This window comes from Sphaerodactylus townsendi, linkage group LG05 (assembly GCF_021028975.2).
Source record: "Sphaerodactylus townsendi isolate TG3544 linkage group LG05, MPM_Stown_v2.3, whole genome shotgun sequence".
Classification (NCBI taxonomy): Eukaryota; Metazoa; Chordata; class Lepidosauria; order Squamata; family Sphaerodactylidae; genus Sphaerodactylus; species Sphaerodactylus townsendi.
In genome coordinates this window covers 91,724,678-91,745,943 of record NC_059429.1, presented here as the reverse complement: position 1 = coordinate 91,745,943, position 21,266 = coordinate 91,724,678, and the positions used below count along the sequence as shown (strand labels likewise).

At 40.9% G+C, this 21,266-nt stretch overlaps 1 protein-coding gene across 6 annotated transcripts; it reads left to right on the top strand.

Moving 5' to 3' along the window:
* Nucleotides 1-1,190: 1,190 nt before the first annotated feature.
* On the top strand, nucleotides 1,191-21,121 carry IRF6 (interferon regulatory factor 6). Of its 6 annotated transcripts, none has more exons than XM_048498701.1 (9): nucleotides 3,930-4,078; nucleotides 5,195-5,247; nucleotides 9,518-9,694; nucleotides 12,836-13,040; nucleotides 14,002-14,124; nucleotides 16,124-16,270; nucleotides 16,902-17,294; nucleotides 18,793-18,911; nucleotides 20,293-21,121. In XM_048498701.1, the coding sequence occupies exons 3-9, from the start codon at nucleotides 9,521-9,523 to the stop codon at nucleotides 20,512-20,514; spliced, it is 1,383 nt and encodes a 460-aa protein (XP_048354658.1). In that variant the 5' UTR covers nucleotides 3,930-4,078; nucleotides 5,195-5,247; nucleotides 9,518-9,520; the 3' UTR covers nucleotides 20,515-21,121. The 6 variants fall into 6 exon arrangements, with proteins under 6 accessions (XP_048354661.1, XP_048354659.1, XP_048354658.1 ...); XM_048498700.1 differs by lacking the exon at nucleotides 3,930-4,078 and adding an exon at nucleotides 4,343-4,612; XM_048498704.1 differs by lacking the exons at nucleotides 3,930-4,078; nucleotides 5,195-5,247 and adding an exon at nucleotides 1,191-1,344.
* The last annotated feature ends 145 nt before the right edge of the window (nucleotides 21,122-21,266 follow it).

Below are 21,266 nucleotides of genomic sequence, written 5' to 3'. Positions count from 1 at the left end.
ACAGACTAATCTGTTTGGTATTCTGCATTAACAAGTAAGTTTGTCATTGCGGAGCACAAAAAAGCAATGAACAGGATACTACTGAGAACCATCTCTCTCAGGTCTAGCAATGGAAGGATGAAACGTAGTGGAGCAATCAGGTGACTGATTTTCATATTGGACATATGTGGAATTTTAAAGCTTTTTTACCACTATATATGTACATGCAAAAATGTAATTTTAAATGTACTTTTACCATGCTTTGATCAGCAGAAGGCCATCTAAGATAAATCTGCAGCTGTTCTTCTACATTATCTTTTTAATGTACATCTGGACACATTTGGCAAGGTTTTGTTTACATTTTTATTCCTCTGCTATATATGGAAGTCTATTTGGTCACATAGGAAACAGAGGAGAATGGAAGACACAGTGGAAGGTGTGGAAGACAGGTGACACATACATTGTAAATTCTGCAAAGAAAAAGGAGACAGAACAGAAAGACAGAACAGCTTCTGCAAGGCTTTCAAGTGCTGGCTTTGCCTTTTAGCGGACACCCGTTCCCTACTTGCAGTTCTTCCTAAAGAAACTATAATTATTATTTTTTTAAAAGAACAGAAGTATGAAACCTCCACAGCACTGCTTTAATTCCCACAGCAAGGCTGAAGTTTATCATGATGGGGCACTGTACCTACAGATATTCAATCAAGGCCAGCAACAAAAAGCCATGGCAGAGGGGGTGGGGGGTGGGGAGGGATCCAGGTTTTATAATACTCCAGAAAGACTTTCCAAGTACAGTGTGGACTTGTGTTCAGCTAAAAATTGTTCATGTTTCACCTCTGACTCTTTTCAGTGTTGTAACAATGGAGCATGATTGTTAAGGCTCAAGAGAAATCTAGCATGCACTGCTCAAATGTTTAGAAACACCAACCAATTAAAATACTTTGAGAATTGACACTGGGCATAAAAATCAGGCTTTCTAAAGTAAGCAACACTGTCAGATGCTTGGCATCAGCCTACACTACAGTCTGTGGGAGAAGAAGAAATAAAAGGGGATGTCTTCCCTTTTCTGATTCATTTACATAAAATTACAGAACATAACTTGCTCTCTCGAAACCAAGATTCACAGTTGAGTCATCATTCCCCACCTTACAAGAAGGTAACAATATGCTAGGACTCACACAACACAGACACACTGAATACAGCTTGTCAGTTAATGTGTTGGAAAGAGGAATAAGCTGTGAGGCAGTTACAAGTAAAGGTATGCTTCTGGAGTACTGATAGGAAGAAAGCAAGAGTGGATGAAGAGCTTTGATATTCTTTGGAAGGATCTGGACTCTATTTAATCATATTTCATGGTGCTTCAAGGTTGGTACAAAAGAATATGCTAGCATAACAAATCATTTTGAAATGAGGGATTTGTCCTACTGTTACTAATGCTGTCCTAATATTATTATGGGTTTCCAACAAGACACTGTAGATAAAGAAGTAAAATAAAGCTTAATATAAACTAGCATACTGTCTATAAATTGTCTAAACTGGAGTAGTTAAAAACTCTTTCCTAATAATTTTGCAAGTAAGACAATGAATCCACATGGGACTGTTCCAGTATCCTCTGTAATGATCACTGTTAATCCAAATGGACTAGCACATTGGCACTGTGGTGTGGCATAGTACCTATTGCATCAAAATAGTAATGGGAAGTCCAATCATTTTACTTCTGGAAGTACCCTTAAGCTCAAGTCTGTGATAGCTAGTTTGGTATTGTAGTTATAGTGTCTGACTAAGATCTGAGAGACATCGGTTTGAATATCCCCTCTGCCATGGAAGCTTGCTGCAGGACACTCTGTCTAACCTGGTTCACAAAGTTGTTGTCAGGATGAAAAGGAGGAGAGGAGAACAACACCTGACACTCTGGGTCCCATTTGGGCAAAAGGTGGGCTTTACAAAAAAACATTTTGTTAATTAATTTTTCTAGTGTTATGTATTCCTAATAACATATAGGATTGCAGGCATTACTTTGAAAATGCAATTTCAGGCAAAAAATAAAATAAAATTGATGTTGTGGGTTTTCCAGGTTGTGTGGCTGTGGTCTGACAGTTTTTGCTCCAAACATTTTACTGGCATCTATGGCTGGCATCTTCAGAGGTATGTCATGGTGAGATTTCTCCAAGTGGACTCCACACTGTATCATGGAGAAAAACAGGCAACTGGATATGGAAAAAGAATGTACTGACTAGACCAGCTGTATAAAAAATATATCTGCTCTACCCCTGGAAAGTGAATGAATACATTTTTTTTAAAGTTAGCTGTAAATATCCCAGACTCTTAAAATGAGAGGAGTTTCAAGTGGCTGCAGCCTCTATGGAAGTATCCAACTATGACTAAAATAAAACAAAATAAAGACTGATCAAATGTATTTCGGGATAAACCTCATCTGTTTGTGACATGAGCTTTGACTGGAGAAACTTCCTGCTAGAAGACATTCAGTTAGCCTTTAAAGTGGCACCTGACACCTCCTTTGTTGTACAGTTGCAAAGCTACTCAGGGAGAATCATACTCTGGCCTAAACGCCTTTGCTCTAGACGTGGACTCTCTGGGGTCGCACGGTAATGAAGGAAAAGCACCCCACGAGCCCACTGCCAGATCCCACACCTGGCAAAGCATCTTAGACTTCTTGCGCTCTGACAATCACCTCCCCACACTGGCATAGCTCCAACGGGGACATCCGGGGCGGTCCGCCCCGGGCGGACTCCTGCCAGGTCCCGTGGGGGGCGGCAGCGTCGACTGCCGGCTGCCGGTTGTAGCTGGGCTGCTGGGCGTGCCTGGCCTTGCTGGGGCGGACCTGCAGCAAAAGCAGGCCTCCTCGTGGGCGTGCTGAGGCTGGCTGAGGGGCAGGGAGTTTGAGGGGGCAGGCCGACAGCTTGAACAGGCACCACATGTGACCTGAGGCTAGCATACGGCCTGAAGAGGAGCAACAGAAAGGCTGCTGTAACGGGTGCCCTTTCCACTTCTGTGAGCCACCAGAAGTCCCCAAGCGCCTGCCTGCCGGAGCCTGAAAACGAACAACAGGTCAGGTAAGCAGTAGGCACTGGCTGGCAGGCAGCCAGATGGCTGCTCTGGGGGTGTTTGGCACGCTCCCTGGCCGACAGGGCCTTTTGCAAGGATTTTTCTCCTGTAAAAGAGCCTGCAAGAAAGTCTCCAGCTCTCCTACAGGAGAAAAATCCTTGCAAAAGGCCCTGCCAGCCAGGGAGCGCCCCAAACACCCCCAGAGCAGCCAAGGGCAGCCCCAGCCAGGTCTTGATCCGAGGGGGGGGGGCGGGCGAGCCGCTGTTTGGGAGGGTGGGGGGTGGCCTGGGCGACTTTCTTCCTCCCCTCGGCTGCTCTGGGGGTGTTTGGCGCGCTCCCTGGCCGGCAGGGCCTTTTGCAAGGATTTTTCTCCTGTAAGAGAGCTGGAGACTTTCTTGCAGGCTCTTTTACAGGAGAAAAATCCTTGCAAAAGGCCCTGCCTGCCATGGAGCGCGCCAAAAACACCCCAGAGCAGCCGAGGGCAGCCCCAGCCAGGTCTTGATCCAAGAGGTGGGGGGGGGGGGGCGGCGAGCCGCCGCTTGGGAGGGGGTGACTGGGCAGCTGTCTTCCCTGCCCCAGCTGTTCTGGGGGGGTGTTTGGCTTTTGAAAGCATTTTGAAAGCATTTTGAGAATGTTTTCAACATTTTTTATTTCTGCCGTGTGGCATGGCCCATTGCTGTGTTCTGTTCAGATTTGTGAGTTAGGGCATGTTCTATAATGAAATGGTGACTTTGAGATGACCTGGTGCAAAAAATCATTCATTGGAAGTAGTGGTGGAGGGCAGCTGCGGGGGGGGGGGGGGGGGGGGGGGCAAAACTCAGATTTCGTCCCGGGCTACATTTTCTCTAGCTACGCCCCTGCCTACCCACCCACTCCGGCATACCTTCCCGTCCTACTAGCTCGTTTCCGTCCGCACCCCTTGGGGGATCGGGCCGCCTTTCCCTTACGCGGCCTCGTGGGGCGGAGCGAAGCCGGCAGCACCTGGCCCAGGTGAGCAAGTGAGGTAGCAGCCCAGCTGAGGAGCGCCGGAGCGGTGAGTATGGCGACAGACTGGAAAACGATATGGAGGAAGAGCCCAGCCCCCCGGCCTGCGAGCTCTGGGTCAAGAGAACAGCGCCCCAAACTTGGTGGGGTTAGGGTTGGCCTCTTCGAGTGGAGGGCGGTTTCCTTTTACGATCGTGTGTCTCTCCCCGCCCCAGTCTTTGGCATTGGTAGCCTTCTCACCCGGGCCCCAGCTGGACCTTTTGTGAGGAGAGCTCCCCCACCCTTCCCATTTCTCCCTCTGCCTGAACTTCTGAGGGGTTTCCAGCGTTTGACTCCTGAAGTTCATGTCACACAGTGCTTGTGCGCCCCGTTCCCCCGTTTCCGGCCCTAAACCCCCCTCTCCCGCTACCCTTTGCCTTGGGGTGTTAGAAGAACTTGGCGTGAGCAGGAATTAACTTTGGGGCTGGTTGGACAACGATAGCGTCTGTTTACTTCAGGCCTATGTGCCTCTTCTGCGCAGCACGAGCTAGTGGAGCATGTTTACTACGAAGTAAAAGAGCTACTCCCAAGTATAGGCGTACAGGTACGCAGCCCTAAAGTAGTTGGGGGGTTGGTTGCAGCCTTCAGTTTGCAAATTGCGTGCGTTACCGTTTACTAGGGCTATCCGAAAAAACACACCACAGTGTAAAAGCTTTGATGTTGTTCAGCGCCGTTCTGGTCATTGTGATTAAAAGGCATCATTTTTTTGGTGTTGGTTTGTTTTGGAGTAACATGGCTGCTTGCGTGTCCCAGAAACAGCATAGCTGGGTCCACTTGGTTCTGTGAAGCAGATTACCTTGGCATTGATAAGGGCTGTAGACTGTGCATTCAAACGGAGGCCTAAGAAATGGTCTACACTTAACAAATAGGGGTTGCTAACTTCCAGGTGGTGGCTGGAAATCTATAGCTATTACAAAAGGTGACAGAAATCAATGTCCCTGGAAAAATCCCCAGCCCCTTTAGAAAATAGACTTTAAGACATTTTACCTCATTGAAATCCAAACCCTGCCCTCCTTCAGGCTTCCCCCCAAAATCTGCAGGTATTTCTCAACCTAGAGCTGGACAACCCTATTAACAATAATAATAATAAGAGTTTGGATTTATATCCCCCCTTTCTCTCCTATAGGAGACTCAAAGGGGCTTACAATCTCTCCGCCCTCACAACAAACATCCTGTGAGGTAGGTGGGGCTGTATCTTATCATTCTGTGTATCTTATTCTGTGTTAAAATAGATTTTAGCTGAAGATTGTGTTCTATGTTGTTTAGAGTTACTTAGCTTTATTATGCAAATCATTCTCAAGCAAACAGACGAATTTTAAATCTTTAACTAAGCCTCTTTCCTTATCAGGCCCTATGCAGCTGCACCAAGGAGGAAACAGTGGCCTGATGTAAACATTTAATTTATCTGAATATGTATGCTTATAAAATGATAGTTTTGTTGTTTAAGGCGGTTTGTAACAGTTTAATGCAGTTTGAAAGAGTGGCAGCATAAAAAAATCAATTCTGGTGAACTGAGTATCCCCTCAATTCTGCTCAAACTTTTCAGAGGGGTCGTTTGAGAACATGAGTGACTGTGTATGTTTGGTTTTTATCTATAGCATTTATTAAAAATAGTTAAAAGTTCTTAAAAATGTTAAAACCATATGCAAAATCAGAATTCCGAATCTTAATACTCCAAAATCTGTGCTGAGGAAAACTGAGTTCTGTGATCTAATTGCATTTTGTATTATATAAAATAAGGCTAATAATTTTTTTAAATTCTACTTCTGTTAGTCTGGGTAGAATGAAATTAGTTACAAGGGGTACGCAAGCACATGTTGCTTAGTTTTTGCCATCTGACACTGTTGCAGACATGCCCTGAATATTTAGGACTATGGACATTCTGTTTAAACTTGTGCCCAATTACATGAGCCTTCTGGAAAACCTTTGTTCCACCCAAAGGAGAGATGTTCATCATGAACATGTTCTCATGACAGAAAAAAAATAATTGGGCCCTTAGGCAACCATGTATTTCTAAATTTTATTAAGACAAGGAATGACAGAAAATTAAGTATAGTTAGAGCCATAGACTTGAATCCAGTGTTGGGATTCAGATAATTTAACAACCGGTTCTGGTGGTGAGATTCAAATAATTCAACAACTGGGTGTTTACAAGCACCATTTTAACAACCGGTTCTGCCGAAGTGCTGTGAACCTGCTGAATCCCACCACTGCTTGAATCATTTACTTTCAAGCAAGACCATTCCAGATAGGAATTTCAAAACTGACCAAATTTTGACTTGCAACTTGACGCCTTGCCAGAGGAAATTTAAAACAAACAAGTTCTGCTGGGTAGGTAGGTCTGGGTTGCCAATATATTTTTTTTTACTGAAATGGTCACCACGCTGAAAAAAGTGTATCAGTGTTAACTTTGGAAAGTTCTGATGGAAGCCTGTCTGTCCCGAGAGTTGGGGGGGGGGGGGGGGGGGTGACTGTGGAAAACATGAGCAAAAGTAAGTTTAGGTAGTAAATAAAATGTATTATTTGAACAAAAACAGGATCAGTGGGATCGTAGTCACAGGAAAACTAGTAGAACATTTGATATAGAATTAAACTTTGTAACATTGAACTTCTTCAGTAGTTTATCATCATCATACCTGTTATAGCATATTAACTATGGATCGAATCAGTGACATTTAAGCAATAAACATACCCTTGAAAAAGTGAGGGGAAAGAAAAGTGTCATGCTTGGCCAAACTAACTGTGAGCAAGTCTGTTCCAGTGGTTTTGCAGGTCCTGAAGGTGACAGTGGTTGTAATCCATACCTGTTACCTTCTCCATGCCCCAGATTCCAGTAGTGCCGCTATCGCCTCAAGCTCATTTTATCTGTGTGGATGCAAAACTGACTGAATGCTGAGTGTCACTGCTTGGCACGTGTGGTGAGGGGAACTGCCTACACCAACCTATATTGACAGCCCTAGGAGGTGACGGGAGGGATTGTATTAAACCTCTTAATTAATTCTAGTTTAGCAGTTTAGGTTATGTTGTTGCTTTTATAGATCATCTCTGGCAACTAGAGAAGAGGTGTTTGGCTAGTACTGGCTATGGATAAAGTGCCTTGTTCTATTTTATCCTAACCTATAGGACTGAAAATAACAGCAACATGTATGTTATCTTCATGGACATGTTGCTTATGATGACCTCTTTGAGTTTTAAAGGAATGGTCATTTGTTGCCTGTCATCTACATCTCATAATGAGATATTTGACTTTGCATCTATTCTTGACTGTAGTAATAACAGTGGGTGTAAATGGGCAGTCTTCAGACTGGAACTTGTAGAGAAACAGAGAAGACAAATGTGATACAGCTACCCTTGTTCCTTAACATATTGTTATGGCTCTTGAATGTTGGGTATTTGTGCTCACGCTTTCCTCCATGTATTGTAATTTGTGCTTCATCTTTATGTTATATCAACTATTCCTTCTTTCCCAGTCATGCTCTTAGATGTTAACGGTTGGTTTCCTATTGGAGCATTAGTATTGGTTTGGACTCTGATAGATGTTGTATGAATTCTGATAGAATTTGTATGAATTCTGCTCCCTCGGTTCTGCTTATGTATGCCTTGGTTGCAGTATTTCACACTATTGCCCAAATGATGACATACCAGCGTAGTTCCAGTGCGCTGGCTCATTACTGTAGTGCAAAGCACATGTGTTGAGTAGCAAGGCTTCCTTGCAAAGGGTTAGGGCAGGGGTCTGCAACCTGCAGCTCTCCAGATGTTCATGGACTACAATTCCCATCAGCCCCTGCCTCCATGGCCAATTGGCCATGCTGGCAGGGGCTGATGGGAATTGTAGTCATGAACACCTGGAGAGCCGCAGGTTGCAGACCCCTGGGTTAGGGTCATCATTGCTAATGTCCTTGCTCATGGGGATGGCCTGGGATTGAAGTCCCCTAGGGTAGATGGCGTTCAATAGATGCCTGATTGTTTTGTAAATATTTAGGGCTTCCCTTTTGTATGTTTTTGTAGGGCTTCTCTGCTTGGAATCCTATATCTGCTTTGGTGCCATTTTTTTTTTCTGCCAAGTGCTTTTGCTTATTAGTGTAATTGGCTGTATGCCGGTGGTTCTACAGCTGTAGCAATCTGAAGATTCCAAATTGGATTTCAGATTTATCATGGACCGCTGAGCTGTGTCCATCTGCCTTAGCAGCACATACCAGTCATCCCTTTTTCATAGTGCATGTGGCAAGTTGAGCATGCCTTACAGAGACTTCAGTTGTCTCATGACTTCAAAACAATACAGTGAGAACTATATCAGCTACACTTTAGTGGGGGTGGGGTAGAAGGTGTAGGTAAAATGTTAATAGACACTGATTAATCTATGCTTTAGATATGCATCTTGTACAAAATTATGGGGAAATCAATTATTTAATTCTTCAGTTTATTTATTATATTATTTAATTCTATAACATTTTATTATATTATTTAATTCTATAACAATTATTTAATTCTATAACATTATTTCTCCATAACATATGTGCTCCTGTTTGTTGTTGTTCTTCAACTGGCATGTGAAATGTTTTTTATCTGCGACAAGATTCATCTTTTGTTTTGAAAGTTGTGTCTAGTAGGAGGAATTCAGGTGAAATTATTACTAGGTAACCTGTGTGGAGCTCACTTTGCTTCTGAGTGCAATGAAATCACTGCAGTATAGTTGGAGTACTATAGTTTCGTTCAGTAAAGATAGAATACAATGCAGACTGCAGGCAAAAATAGTATTTTCCTCCTTGTGCTTAAGTGTACTTTATGAGTTGTTAACATTTTTAAAGAACCTAACGATCAATTAGAACTTTAATTTTTAAACCGTTTAGGTCAAAATTTCTCCTTGTTTCAGAAACAGAATTATATGGGGACTAGATGTTACTATATTGATCTGCTGCCAAAAGATGGACTCTTTTTTCCTGATTAAAACATGGTGCTTTTGCCTGATTATGGCAGGAAAATGCACAAGTCTGTGATGTAAGGATATAAATAAGTTACCTTAGATGTTATAGAGAGAGGTGGTGGTCATGCTTAAAATAGCTGTTTGGGGCAATGGTCTCTTCTATATTGCAACCTCTAGTTCTGTCCTCACTGTATACGATGGAACTTTAACCACTTTGTGTGGCTTTTGAATTAGTAGCTTTAGTTGTCCATAGTGATAAAGGGTGCTAAATATTGTGAGGTTTTTTTTAAATTTGAGTTCTTGCTTGCATTGTTAGTCTAAACCTGCCTTAGCTTTAGCTCATATCAGCAGCTAAATTGGCTGGATTTTTTTAATGAGACCTTCAAGGAAGTGGAAGGAGTTGCAATCAAGATGTTGACAGCAGAGACAGTTGGTTTCTATTGCTTCAATCTTAGAAAATGAAAGTTTCTTCAAGATTCCTGATAGTTTGTTTGCTCTGTGTTTTGTGTGTGTGTTTTCATCCAGATAATGGCATTACACCCACGCAGAGTTCGATTGAAACCCTGGCTGGTAGCTCAGGTAGACAGTGGTATGTACCCAGGCCTTATATGGCTTAACAGGGAAGCAAAGCGATTTCAGATCCCATGGAAGCATGCAACTCGGCACAGCCCTCAGCATGAAGAAGAGAATACCATTTTCAAGGTAAGCAAAACTATACATGCATAAACCTAAAATCCCATGTTGGAAAGCCACTGTGATATCATACCTAGAGAGGCACATGAACCTCTGAAATTGAGTCAAATTCATGCTTGGTCAGGAAATACTTTTGGGCTATCTTGGCTTGTTAGGTTAGCCTATTGCACTGAATGGTTCTGAAGGTAAATAAGAAACCCCCCTGTGTATGCCTCCTGGAACTCCGTTGGGAAAGGAGAGATACAGAAAGTCTAAATAATAGTTCTAAAGGCAACATCCAACTACTAAGGCCATTGTTATGAAGGCCTTTCAGTGCAAAGAACGATGGAATATAACATTGCACATCAATGCTGCATGGACTATATGCAGCACATATATATATATATGTGAATATATATATTCACATGCATAAACACAATTCACCCATATATGAAAGTGTTCTTTGCACTGATCTTCTCCGTTGGACATTGATACAGTATGCTTACATGAAGGCTACTTTGCCTTTTGTTTGCCTGGAGTTCTGTTTATACTTCCCAGTTCTGGTGCTCAGTTTGCAGTGACTGGCATGTCTAGCAGGCAAATTTTTGCAAGTGATTTGTGGGAAGTCCAGTTTGTAGGATAGCAGTTGCTGCAAACATGGACTTTGTGGAATCCAGCACTAAAGAATGAGGAATTGGTTAGGTTTTTTTAAAAAAAAGTTACTGTTGTTTTAAAAAGAAAAGCAGCTGTTAACCTAGAAGCTAGGAAAACTAGTTGCGGCTTGGGTTTGATCAACTAGCTGATTATCATGTGATTTATACGTATATGTGATTTATCATGTGATTATCATGGATTACGTATATGTGATTTATCATGTGATTATCATGTGATTTATACGTATATGTTGGCATATAAGTTGAAATTTTCAGCACATTTTTTTGTGCTGAAAAAGCCCCCCTCGACTTATACGCGAGTGAGGTGTATTTTTAAAAATATTTTAGGGTTTTTAATTTGTCAGCCACCAGGGGGCGCAGTTTTTAGGCTAGTGGCACCAAAATTTCAGGGATTTTTCAAGAGACTCTCCTGATGATACCACCCAAGTTTGGTAAAGTTTGGTTCAGGGGGTCCAAAGTTATGGACTCCCAAAGGGGAGGCCCATCCCCCATTGTTTCCAATGGGAGCTAATAGTAGATGGGGCTACATTTTGAGGGTCCATAACTTTGGACCCCTTGAACCAACCTTCACCAAGCCTGGGTGGTATCATCAGGAGGGTCTCCTAAAGGTACTCTGAAATGTTGGTACTGCTAATAATAAACAATCCTCCCTTGACCAAAAATCCAGTTTTGAAGGATTTTAACTTTTGTGTTTTAGCTTGGTTGCTGGTTGAGCTAAGGTTTTTGTACTTTTAAAGTTATTGTTGATACCATATTGTTTTTGTTGACCCTCTTTTCCACTTACAGAGCTAGTTTACTGTTTTTCTTTGAAATAAATATTCAAAAACATTTAACTTACTGATGCCTCAATTAATGTAATTTTATTGGTATCTATTTTTATTTTTGAAATTTACCAGTAGCTGCTGCATTTCCCACCCTCAATTTATATTTCCCACCCTCAATTTAAATCAATAAGTTTTCCCCAGTTTTGTGAGTAAAAATTAGGTGCCTCGAACTCTATATGTGGAGTTTCGAAGCTTATACACCGAAAGTATATATGGAGTAATGCATGAGAATAGTATGAATGGCTTGTGCCATTCATGTCGCTGTCTTGCATGGTTAGAAGTGCACTTGCAGATTTCTTTTTGTGAAAATTAGTAACTTCTTAAACAGTGCTTTCAACTGTATCCCTTACTGGGGTTCGGACCGTTGTCTCACTGAGAGTCTCATCCTGGGCCCACCAGTCCTTTTTAATACTGCAACCTTTCTTTAACCTTGTAATTTCCATCAGTTCACAATGGACACCTTGTTAATCTTCTGAAGGGGAGAAGAGGAAAGGCATAAGGGTTGCTACTTACTTTAACTAATCCAGATATTTGTCAGAATCTCACGATTTTTTGTTAAATGGATTAAAATTGTGTTACGTATGTACAATCCTGGTAAAATGAAGACTTCAAATATATGAGGGGAAACTGGGAGAAAAAGCAACAAGTCGATACAATCTCTTTGAAGTACTTGTCATATATTCAGTGCTTTATCTCCATTCTGTGTATCCTGTGTTGCCACACAACTAATCTTTTTGTGCTTTGTCTGGCTGTTGACTGTTTCTCTGTTTGAGATAACGTTCCTTCTAAGAGTCTAATTATCTCCATCTGCACTCTTCTCTGTTTCTCCTGTTTGGATCATAATATATTCCTTTTCAGTTATCCATCTTAAAGACTTGTTCATTTTAGGATATGTTTTTGACAGATTGAACACATGGTTCTTACTTTTGTTTTCATGAACCGTTTAGACATGTATTTTCAGACTGAAATAATTCCAGGGGTGTGTTTTATTTCTAGTTGTATGGAAAGTAACAGAGACATTACTATTATTTTTTTAATTATTTGAGCATAAGCCTGTGTGTTAGCAATTAATGGTATTTTATTATCAATTTAATTTCCTTTTCCAGCTACAAAAGTTTTCTCTGTAACAGCACTCTTGTTTTTTTGTTTGAAGATCTTGGATTACATTAATATAATGTGTGTGTGTTTTCAAGTTGCTTCCCTCTTATGCAACTCTATGAATCAATGTTCTCCAAAACACCTTGTCAATAACAGCTTTGCTCAGGTCTTGCTGTGGCTTCCTTTATATAGTCTTCAACTGCTGCCTTAAACTGTTCCTAGCATTTCTGATATTTCATGTCTTCTCATAATGTGATTGTTTATGTTGTCTGGGTATATGTGGAACCTTAGTTTCACATATAAGTTTAGTTTGTCATTGGGTTGGCTTCTTTGAGTCAAACCAAGTGACCCACATAGGGTTTCTGCATCCTGTTGATTGAGAATAACATTGATTAGAAAAATACTAACATGCACTGTGATTTTTTTTGTATTGATGGAGTCTCCATTGACCAGCAATCACTAGCTACTGCAAAATGTGTTTATTAGATCTCTGTGACAGATGGTGGTTTGTTTGGCAGAAACAGATGCTGTCATAATGCCAGCTCTTAACTAGGTGTAGTGCACTTTGCTCTCAGGCTTGGGCTGTGGAAACAGGAAAATACCAAGAAGGAGTTGATGATCCTGACCCTGCAAAATGGAAAGCTCAACTCCGATGTGCTCTGAACAAAAGCCGAGAATTTAACCTGATGTATGATGGTACCAAAGAGGTGCCAATGAATCCCATTAAAATTTATGAAGTATGTGATATACCACAATCCCAGGGAGCAATCATTAATCCAGGTAAGGCACAAAATTGTTCTGCTGTTTAAAGAAGCACACAACTTCTGCTATATTAATACTGGTCTATCTTTACAACTGAGATTGCAGGTGCTTGGGAGGAAACATCCTACTAGGTTACTAACTGTGTGAATTCTGCTGGGCTACTGAGTAAGCAGGTCACCTTACTCTTGGCACTATCTAATTGATTCAGAGGGAAACTTAAATATTCATTCTTTCTGTTGAAGAATGCATTCTGTATATCACATTTGTGGCGCATTGCTCATATTTTTGTTTTTAAAATACATTAAAAAGGCAACAAGGGCCACCCATGTAACTAAACAAATAAGGGCAAAAAACCAATGTTGCAAGAACGAGAATAATTATTGTGTTTCTTTATATCTTGCCTGTATATTCTGTTAAGTAGATTAGCCTTTTAAAAAAGACTTAAGGCTTCCAGATGTGAACCATGAGATTCCCAGGGAGTGAATTTCATTCAAAGCATGAAGAATGCAGGTCAGAAATGTATTTGGGTTGAAAGTAGGCATGTGTACATGTTTATGTATCTGGAAGAAACATCATGAAGGTTAGCTGTTGGGTGTAGGAGACTAGCAGGTAATGGGATCAGATAAACATTTGTCTGGGCATCTGTTATCTGCCTATGGACAAGTTGAAAGGATAGCAAGGCAGGCGATGCTTCTGTGATTGGATTATATGAACTTTGGGACCTATATCAAGGCAGTAGAATCCATTGTAAACTGAGAAGAATAAAAGAAGGTGGGAAGGCTTGGCTGTAGAAGGGTTATAATGCCTCGGGTCTGGAGCTATGAAGACAATCAGTCACTAGTTGGAATAAAAATTGGCAGTGTCTGTGAAGTGCAACTGGAAAGAATTCTTCCATGCAATATTTCAGATTCATCCTAATTACATGTCTTTGCTCTTGTCTGTTAATATCATTCCACTCTTACTTGTGCCTTTCCTATAGGCTCCACTGGTTCAGCTCCATGGGACGAGAAAGATAATGATCTTGATGACGAGGAGGAGGAGGATTTAAACCAATCTCAGCATGTACCCATACAGGATACCTTTCCTTTTCTTAATATTAATGGTTAGTACATAGATTATAGCAAAGAATAGAACATAAACCATTTTAATTATTGTTTGTCTTTTTACTGTGTCACTGTATCTAATAATTAGAAGCTAGTCCTTGTAGCCAAATCTATGTAGTGCAACCAGTCGCAGTTTCTATTTAGAGAATCCTCACATTTGTAGAAATATCTCACTTAAAGTAATAATTGGGCTTAAAAATGGGATTTCAATTTCCTAAGTCATTTCCATTTCCTATGTCGCTGACATATTAAGGGTAATATAAATAGCTTCATTAACTGCCATTTTTAGGTCTGGTGCTGTTAGGCTAATGATTTATTTACCAGTGTGCTAACAGAAAATTGCACAAAAAGCAGACAGTGTCTACATCACGTGTAAAGAACAAGCTTTTGCATAGTGAGTCTGGACAACGATCTTCTAGTACTATTATTCTTGGTCATTGGCCATTTTGAATGAAAGGAAATGATGGGACTTGCACATCTTTGGTTCATTTCTTTTAGCAGCCACTAAACATGCTTGGTTCGCAATCCCAGAACTTTGACTATTTGCTTTTTTTTTTCAAGACTTTTGCAGTCACACCATCTTCTGTCACTGTTGTGTTTAGGTAGTCTACGGCAAAGTAGATGCAGAGAGAAAGGCTGCTGCCGGGAACCCTGTTTCCCTGTCTGTTGTATTGCTGGCAGTGGATGTTTCTTCACTAAAAAAGAAAAGGGGAGTGTGCATTTCCACCATCTGTAGAGCTGCCATTAGAAGTGTATCTAAAGAAATGTGTGCTGTAAAAGCTGTTGCAGAAAAACAGCCTGCTCCCAGCCACTGGGGTGGCAGCTATTAATAAAAGTGTAGATTCCCATACTGCAGCAAAAGCAGAAGAATGCACCTGTTTGCCAAACCAATATGTAGCCTATAATGATGGCACAGGCAGCCTTAAAAGTTTCTTCGGTGGAGTTCCCCTAGAGCCAAGTTCAGGTTTAACAGGTTTTACCTAACCTTGTCTCAGCAATCAGAAACTTCTAAATTAATTTCCCACGCACCAGAACATGTTACATTTTGTTTTGTTTTAAAAAGCATTTTGCTAATCTACAAATGGCCTTCTGTACATTTCTCTCCAAGCTATTATGGTTCTTTCCCCCCACCCCCCTCTTTCTATATGATAGATGTAGTGAGTCTATCATATAGAAAGTCTATCACTAACTATCTGTTGTCTTCATCCTGGGGGCTTTAATACAGTAATTTGATCCAGGTAATTTATTAAGTAATGATGTTATCCTTTGTGAAGTTTTAAGAGTCTATAAACTTATCTTTCTTTCCTTTTGCATTCTTTGAGACACACTGAGTCAGGTTGCAGCATGTTGTTCTTGATGAAAGAATTCATAGATATTAACTGTTGTCCTCCATATAGAAATGTGTTTTGACCATGCTTGGTAGATATTACAAGGATGCCTTTAGATACGTATTCTGAAAGTAGGGTTGGCTCTAGGTATTTTGCTGCCTCCTCCCACATTACCACTGGCTGGGACCACCACAAGCTACTGGATTTTGCAGCACTTCTGGCACTTGCCTTGGGCCTAGATTACAAAGTCACAAGTCTGGGAGGCAGCAGGAAACATGGGTTATGCACATCGGCTGCTCCCATTCTGCCCCATGTCCAAGACAAGCTCCAGAGTTGGTTCTAGTGCATCTGGTACAGTTCAACAAGGACAAGTGCAAAGTTCAATATCTGGGTAACAAAAATGTGAAACATGCGTACTGAATGGGGAATACACTTTTGAGTAGCAGACAGTGTACCTGAACACTATCTTGGGGTACAGGTGGACCGTAAGCTGAACATGAGCAACCAATGTGATGCAGCGGCAAAAAGGCTAATGTGATCTTGAGTCATTGCAACAGAGGCATAACATCCAAATTGCAAGATGTCATAATTCCGCTCTACACCACAGTGCTGTTATAGTCATTTTAGATGAAATGCTGCAAGACTTTTAAAACACTTCTCTTTGGCTCAGATTCCCCAATGGCACCAGCCAGTGTGGAAGCCTGTAGTCCTGAAGCTGTTTGGCCGAAGAATGAGCCTCTGGATATGGAGATGCCACCACCAGCCCTTCAGCATGACATATTTAGCTCTCCTGAGCTCTGGATTAGCTCTCTTCCAAGTACGTTTGTGTGGAGTCTATGGCACTATGATAAAAATACAGTAGAACTATACAGTATAGCTAAGGGAATTTTTTGTACATAGTGAGTACATGTTATATTTGAATGTATAGCAAGCGTTTGATTGGCCTGCAGATTTTTCCTGCAATTATTCTTGTTTGGGTTAGTATGATTCAGGCAGTGTTCTGTGTTTTGCAAATGTATACAGTTGCTCAGGTCAGCCTATGTTGAATGAGTTGTAAACTTCTGTTGATTTTGGATTGCTGCATGTGGCCTGGCTTGTGTTTTTAGTTGAAGTGATGGAAATTATTCTAATCAATTACTACTGTTGATAAGTGCAACATTCATTTGTATGATGATTAAGCTTAATCAGGATAATGCATATCTTAATTACATATGAAGCAAGTTCCAGTTATTTATTACAAAGTAACAGCAAGCATAGTACCTGAATTGGCCTTTGGTTACTTTGTGCCTTATATTTCCTCCCTTATTATAAGAATCTGGCAGTTCTGTTTTAGAGTGCCAGACAAGGTAACCTAACGGGGATATGAAGTGATAGTAAATTCAAAATTTTGCAACTCTCAGTCTTATTGCAGTATCTGTTGTTCTAATAATGTATCCTTCTAAATCAAGTGACAGACCTAGAAATCAAATTTGAATATCGAGGCAAAGAGTTTGGGCAGACGATGACTGTGAGCAACCCCCAGGGCTGCAGACTTTTCTATGGAGAGCTGGGTCCTATGCCTGATCAAGAAGAACTCTTTGGTCCTATTAGTTTGGAACAAGTCAAGTTTCCAGGGCCAGAACAGATAACCAATGAAAAGCAAAAGCTCTTCACAAGTCGACTGCTTGATGTCATGGACCGGGGTCTGATCTTGGAGGTCAGTGGCCATGCCATTTATGCCATCAGGCTCTGCCAGTGCAAAGTCTATTGGTCTGGACCATGTGCACCTTCTTCTACAACACCAAACGTGATTGAAAGACAAAAGAAAGTCAAACTCTTCTGTCTGGAAACATTCCTCAGTGGTGAGTTAATTATATGGTTCTTTTGGGGCACCATTCTAGAATAGTTAATAATCTGAACTCACAAAGCACACAAACACACAATTGAAACATTTGTGCAGTTTCTTCCAGGCCAGTGTCTCTTTTCAAGAAGTAAATAACTAAGGTTGTATCTAACGTTATCAGTGTAGTGCAGGTTGGTTCTGATTTTAATTTGCTGGCTCCCACACATCCCTGTGTACCTTGTCATATTATTTACAATCAGGCTTTGATGGATTATTGCTGCTGCAGTGTATTACTATACTTCATTGTATTTAAGAAAAAACAACTTTCATTTCACCTTTTCTTCCTTATTGGCCAGATTAATCTCAGTTGATGCCAGACGATGTACAATTAATTCTAATTTTTGTTATGTGTCTGTCTGTGCAGTCATACACTGTCACTTACAGAAAAGCATTACCAAGTAGCTATTCCACTTGCTATGATACTGATCTGGTATGGGGCCAAAAGAAATAATAGCATTGATAGTTTACGGTACTGGGATGTTAATCTTCAGGTAGAAAGATTATGGAGGGGGACAGAATGAAGTGTTAAAGTGAGCCTGAAAAAAGTCTGCTCTAGAAGCTTATTGAGTGGTCTTGGGCCAGAAACTTTCTGTCAGCCTAATTTGTCTCACAGGATGGTGGGTGTGACTGTTGTAACTCACTCTACATTGGGCTCCCCTTAAGACTGACCCAGAAACTCCAACTGGTGCAGAATGCAGCTTCTTGGATCCTTACAGGGACTCTGTTGTGGGAGCATATATGCCCAGTGCCCTGCCAGCTGCATTGGCTACCAGTAGAGTATTGAGTCAGGTGCAAGGCTTTGGTTCTAACCTTTAAAGCCCTATGCAGTTTTGGACATTCATATCTGCAGGACCCCCTCTCCAAATACACCTCGAAGAGAGCACTGTGCTCTATGGATAACAGCTTGTTGGTGGTTCTTGGCCTGAAAAATTTGCAGTTGTCCTTGACCAGGGCCAGAGCATTTTCAGGTCTGGTCCTAGCCGGGTGGAACGCTCTGCCAAATGACACCAAGGCCCTGCGGGATCTGTCACAGTTCCACAGGGCTTGTAAGACAGAGCTATTATGTCACATCTATGGTTGAGGGCAGCAACAGTAATTCCAACAGAGCTGGCCTCCCTGCTCCCTGTCTCTGGCCTGACTTTATTCCTTGGTTCCATTCCCCCTTGATTCCTTTCAGATAGTTTTTAGTGCCTTAGGTTGACACACCAGAAATTGGTTGTATTTTATTTTTATGTAACTGTAAACTGCCCTGATCCCGTAAGGGGAAGGGTGGCCTATAAATCCATAAATAAAAAATACCGTAAAAGAGAAGTTGCTTTGAATTCCCATGGGGCCAAAGCAAAGTATAAATATAGAAATAAATAAAAGCATTCAGTTTTGAGCTGGGTAGGTGTGTCTTTTTCAGATGTGTGAATCTCACTGGATATCAGGAACCTTTGCTTTTCTCCTACTTTTAGAACTGATTGCACACCAGAAAGGACAAATTTCTAAACAGCCACCGTATGAGATCTACTTTTGTTTTGGAGAAGAATGGCCAGATGGAAAATCAAGAGAAAGAAAGTTGATTGTTGTTCAGGTAAGAGAACAATGAATCTTGAAAGAAATGTTAACTTTGAATTGCTAGAACCATAGCTGACTTCCACACAAAGGATATGCCTGCTTTCCAATCAGTAACAAATTCTTTGGCACAAAAAACTGAATTCATGGATTAGCGAATTGGTATCTGTTCTGCTTTTGTTGGTCACAGGAAGGCTCAAGAAGCTCAGTGTGACTCTAGAGTCCTAACTGCTGGAACTCTATTATCAGATTCCAAATTGCGATTCTCAGCTGAAATCTGTGCCTGGCACTTTTTCTCCACTTACACTGTTGCAGCATGGCATAGAAAGATATTACCATCCATATGCTTTACTGTGAATGCTTGTTAATAGTGCATCTATTATGTCATGTTTTAATTATTAAGAGTATGTAATCAAAGCATTCTTGGTTGTTGCACCAGGTTTGTCTGAGTCTTTTGTCTTGGAGGTTTGCCAGAACCTCAACCTTGAACAAATCTAGGAAGCATACCTTTGTATTTTGACAGGTATGTCATGGCTAGTGTGTCACCAAGCTTATTAGCATTTTATTGAGTTCACAGTATTGTGTTGAATCTTCAGAATAGTTGGTATTTAGTATCAATGGCTCTGCTGATGAGATTAGCTATGTCCCAGTTTATTCAAATAAAACCATACTACACATTTTAAATCTGGACTTCAGTAGCTCCGTAGCCTATATTTGATGGGGTCTTCTGTAATCTGTAAGTTTCTGTCCATATGATCCAGGTCAAGAAACCATCAGTAAATGTGCAGGAGACTCTCTTGTGTTAGAGTAGCAGCAGATTCCATATCCTACACATCAGTAATCAGACTTGTTATCAAACAGATGTTATGTCCAGAAGACCGTAGAGTTGTGAGAGCCTGCAGTTAGTATCTATGTGGTATGCCAATATTAAGGACTTGTTGACAAGTTACCCTTGGCTTTGAAAAGTCCCCCCCCCCCAATCAACCAACAGACAGTGATTAGTAGGCATTCTAAGCAGGTGCGTGTCTTTTACTAGTTACAATAAAGAATATTGTAAAAAAAAAATCCAAATTGAGTTCAGCTTGAAGTAATCAAAGTTGGAATTCACTTTTGTATGATAACAGGTTTTATTTTTTGGGCTTCCTGTGGGGCAGCAGCACTGGAGGGGTAGCATCTCTGCACACCTGACAGCGCTGGATTGGGCTGATAAGCAGTTCAGAATGGAGTCTGGATAATTCATGCAAGGAAAGACTTGCAATGGAAGTATTAAAAAATAAAAACAATTGGTTTTGGACGACAAATGCATTTTCTCACTTTTCTCATAATCTAGTTTTTAGATTAGTATGTGTGTTGCAATTTATAATTGCATCTGGAGTAATGCTGTGGGATTTTTCAAACAGGTAATTCCCGTTGTAGCTCGGATGATCTATGAGATGTTCTCAGGTGATTTCACCCGTTCCTTTGATAGCGGCAGTGTGCGGCTTCAGATCTCTACCCCTGATATCAAGGACAACATTGTTGCTCAGCTGAAACAGCTCTACCGCCTGCTGCAGAATCATCAGGAAGGTTGGCCAATGCAGCCACCAAACATGCAAATGCCTCCAACCCTCACAGCACAGTGATGATCAGGCTTTGCCTGAACAAGGAACTGCCTAGGTTGGTCAACTGTGTGGATACTGTGATCCTGATCAAGAATAGCTTTATTTTAATTAATTTTAAACTATCCTCAAGTGAGTTAAATAGAAAGAAAAAATAATAATGTATATTGTAATAAGCTTGCATTAATGCAGAACCTGCTTTTATGTAGACAAGAATTTCTGTGGCATTTTACCAGTTGTTACTTGGATGTAAATAAATCACATGACATTCTTATATTGTGCCTTACTTCAATGTAACATGGCAAGATTTTCCTCATATGTGATTAGATCTCACATGTTGTTTTTGCACAGGAACCTGGCATAGGTCTGGGAGGGTGGGATATTAAATCAAATCAAATAAACATTAGAGGCCTTTAATAGAAACACTAAACCTTCGTTACTTGAAACTAAGTTTAACTAAACTGATCCCTGTGGCTTGAGGAAAGTAGCCGTGTCTTACATAAGTTGCAGGTTTCTACTTTAAAGCAATTTTTTTTCAACTCAGGATCTGATGTATGTATGAAATATTTGATCAGTGTAAACCAAATGCTCAAGGTCCATAAAGTCTTCAATAAAATTGCTTTGCTAAATAGTCACGTGAGAATTAAGTGCAGTCTGGATTTTCCTTGAGTAAGCCACTACCACTTGATAATGTTGTACGTTTTTTTCAGTTGATCCAGATCTCTAAGAACAGCAGCTATTCAGTCAACGCTAGGTGTAAATACTGGCTATGATAC

What these genes read in the sequence shown, in the direction of transcription:
- IRF6 (XM_048498700.1), top strand. Translation starts at nt 4,531, where the DNA reads ATGTGCCTCTTCTGCGCAGCACGAGCTAGTGGAGCATGTTTACTACGA. An exon ending in GGGAGCAATCATTAATCCAG is followed by an intron (nt 13,041 to 14,001) that starts GTAAGGCACAAA and finishes CCTTTCCTATAG; the next exon opens with GCTCCACTGGTTCAGCTCCA. An exon ending in TCTGGAAACATTCCTCAGTG is followed by an intron (nt 17,295 to 18,792) that starts GTGAGTTAATTA and finishes TCCTACTTTTAG; the next exon opens with AACTGATTGCACACCAGAAA.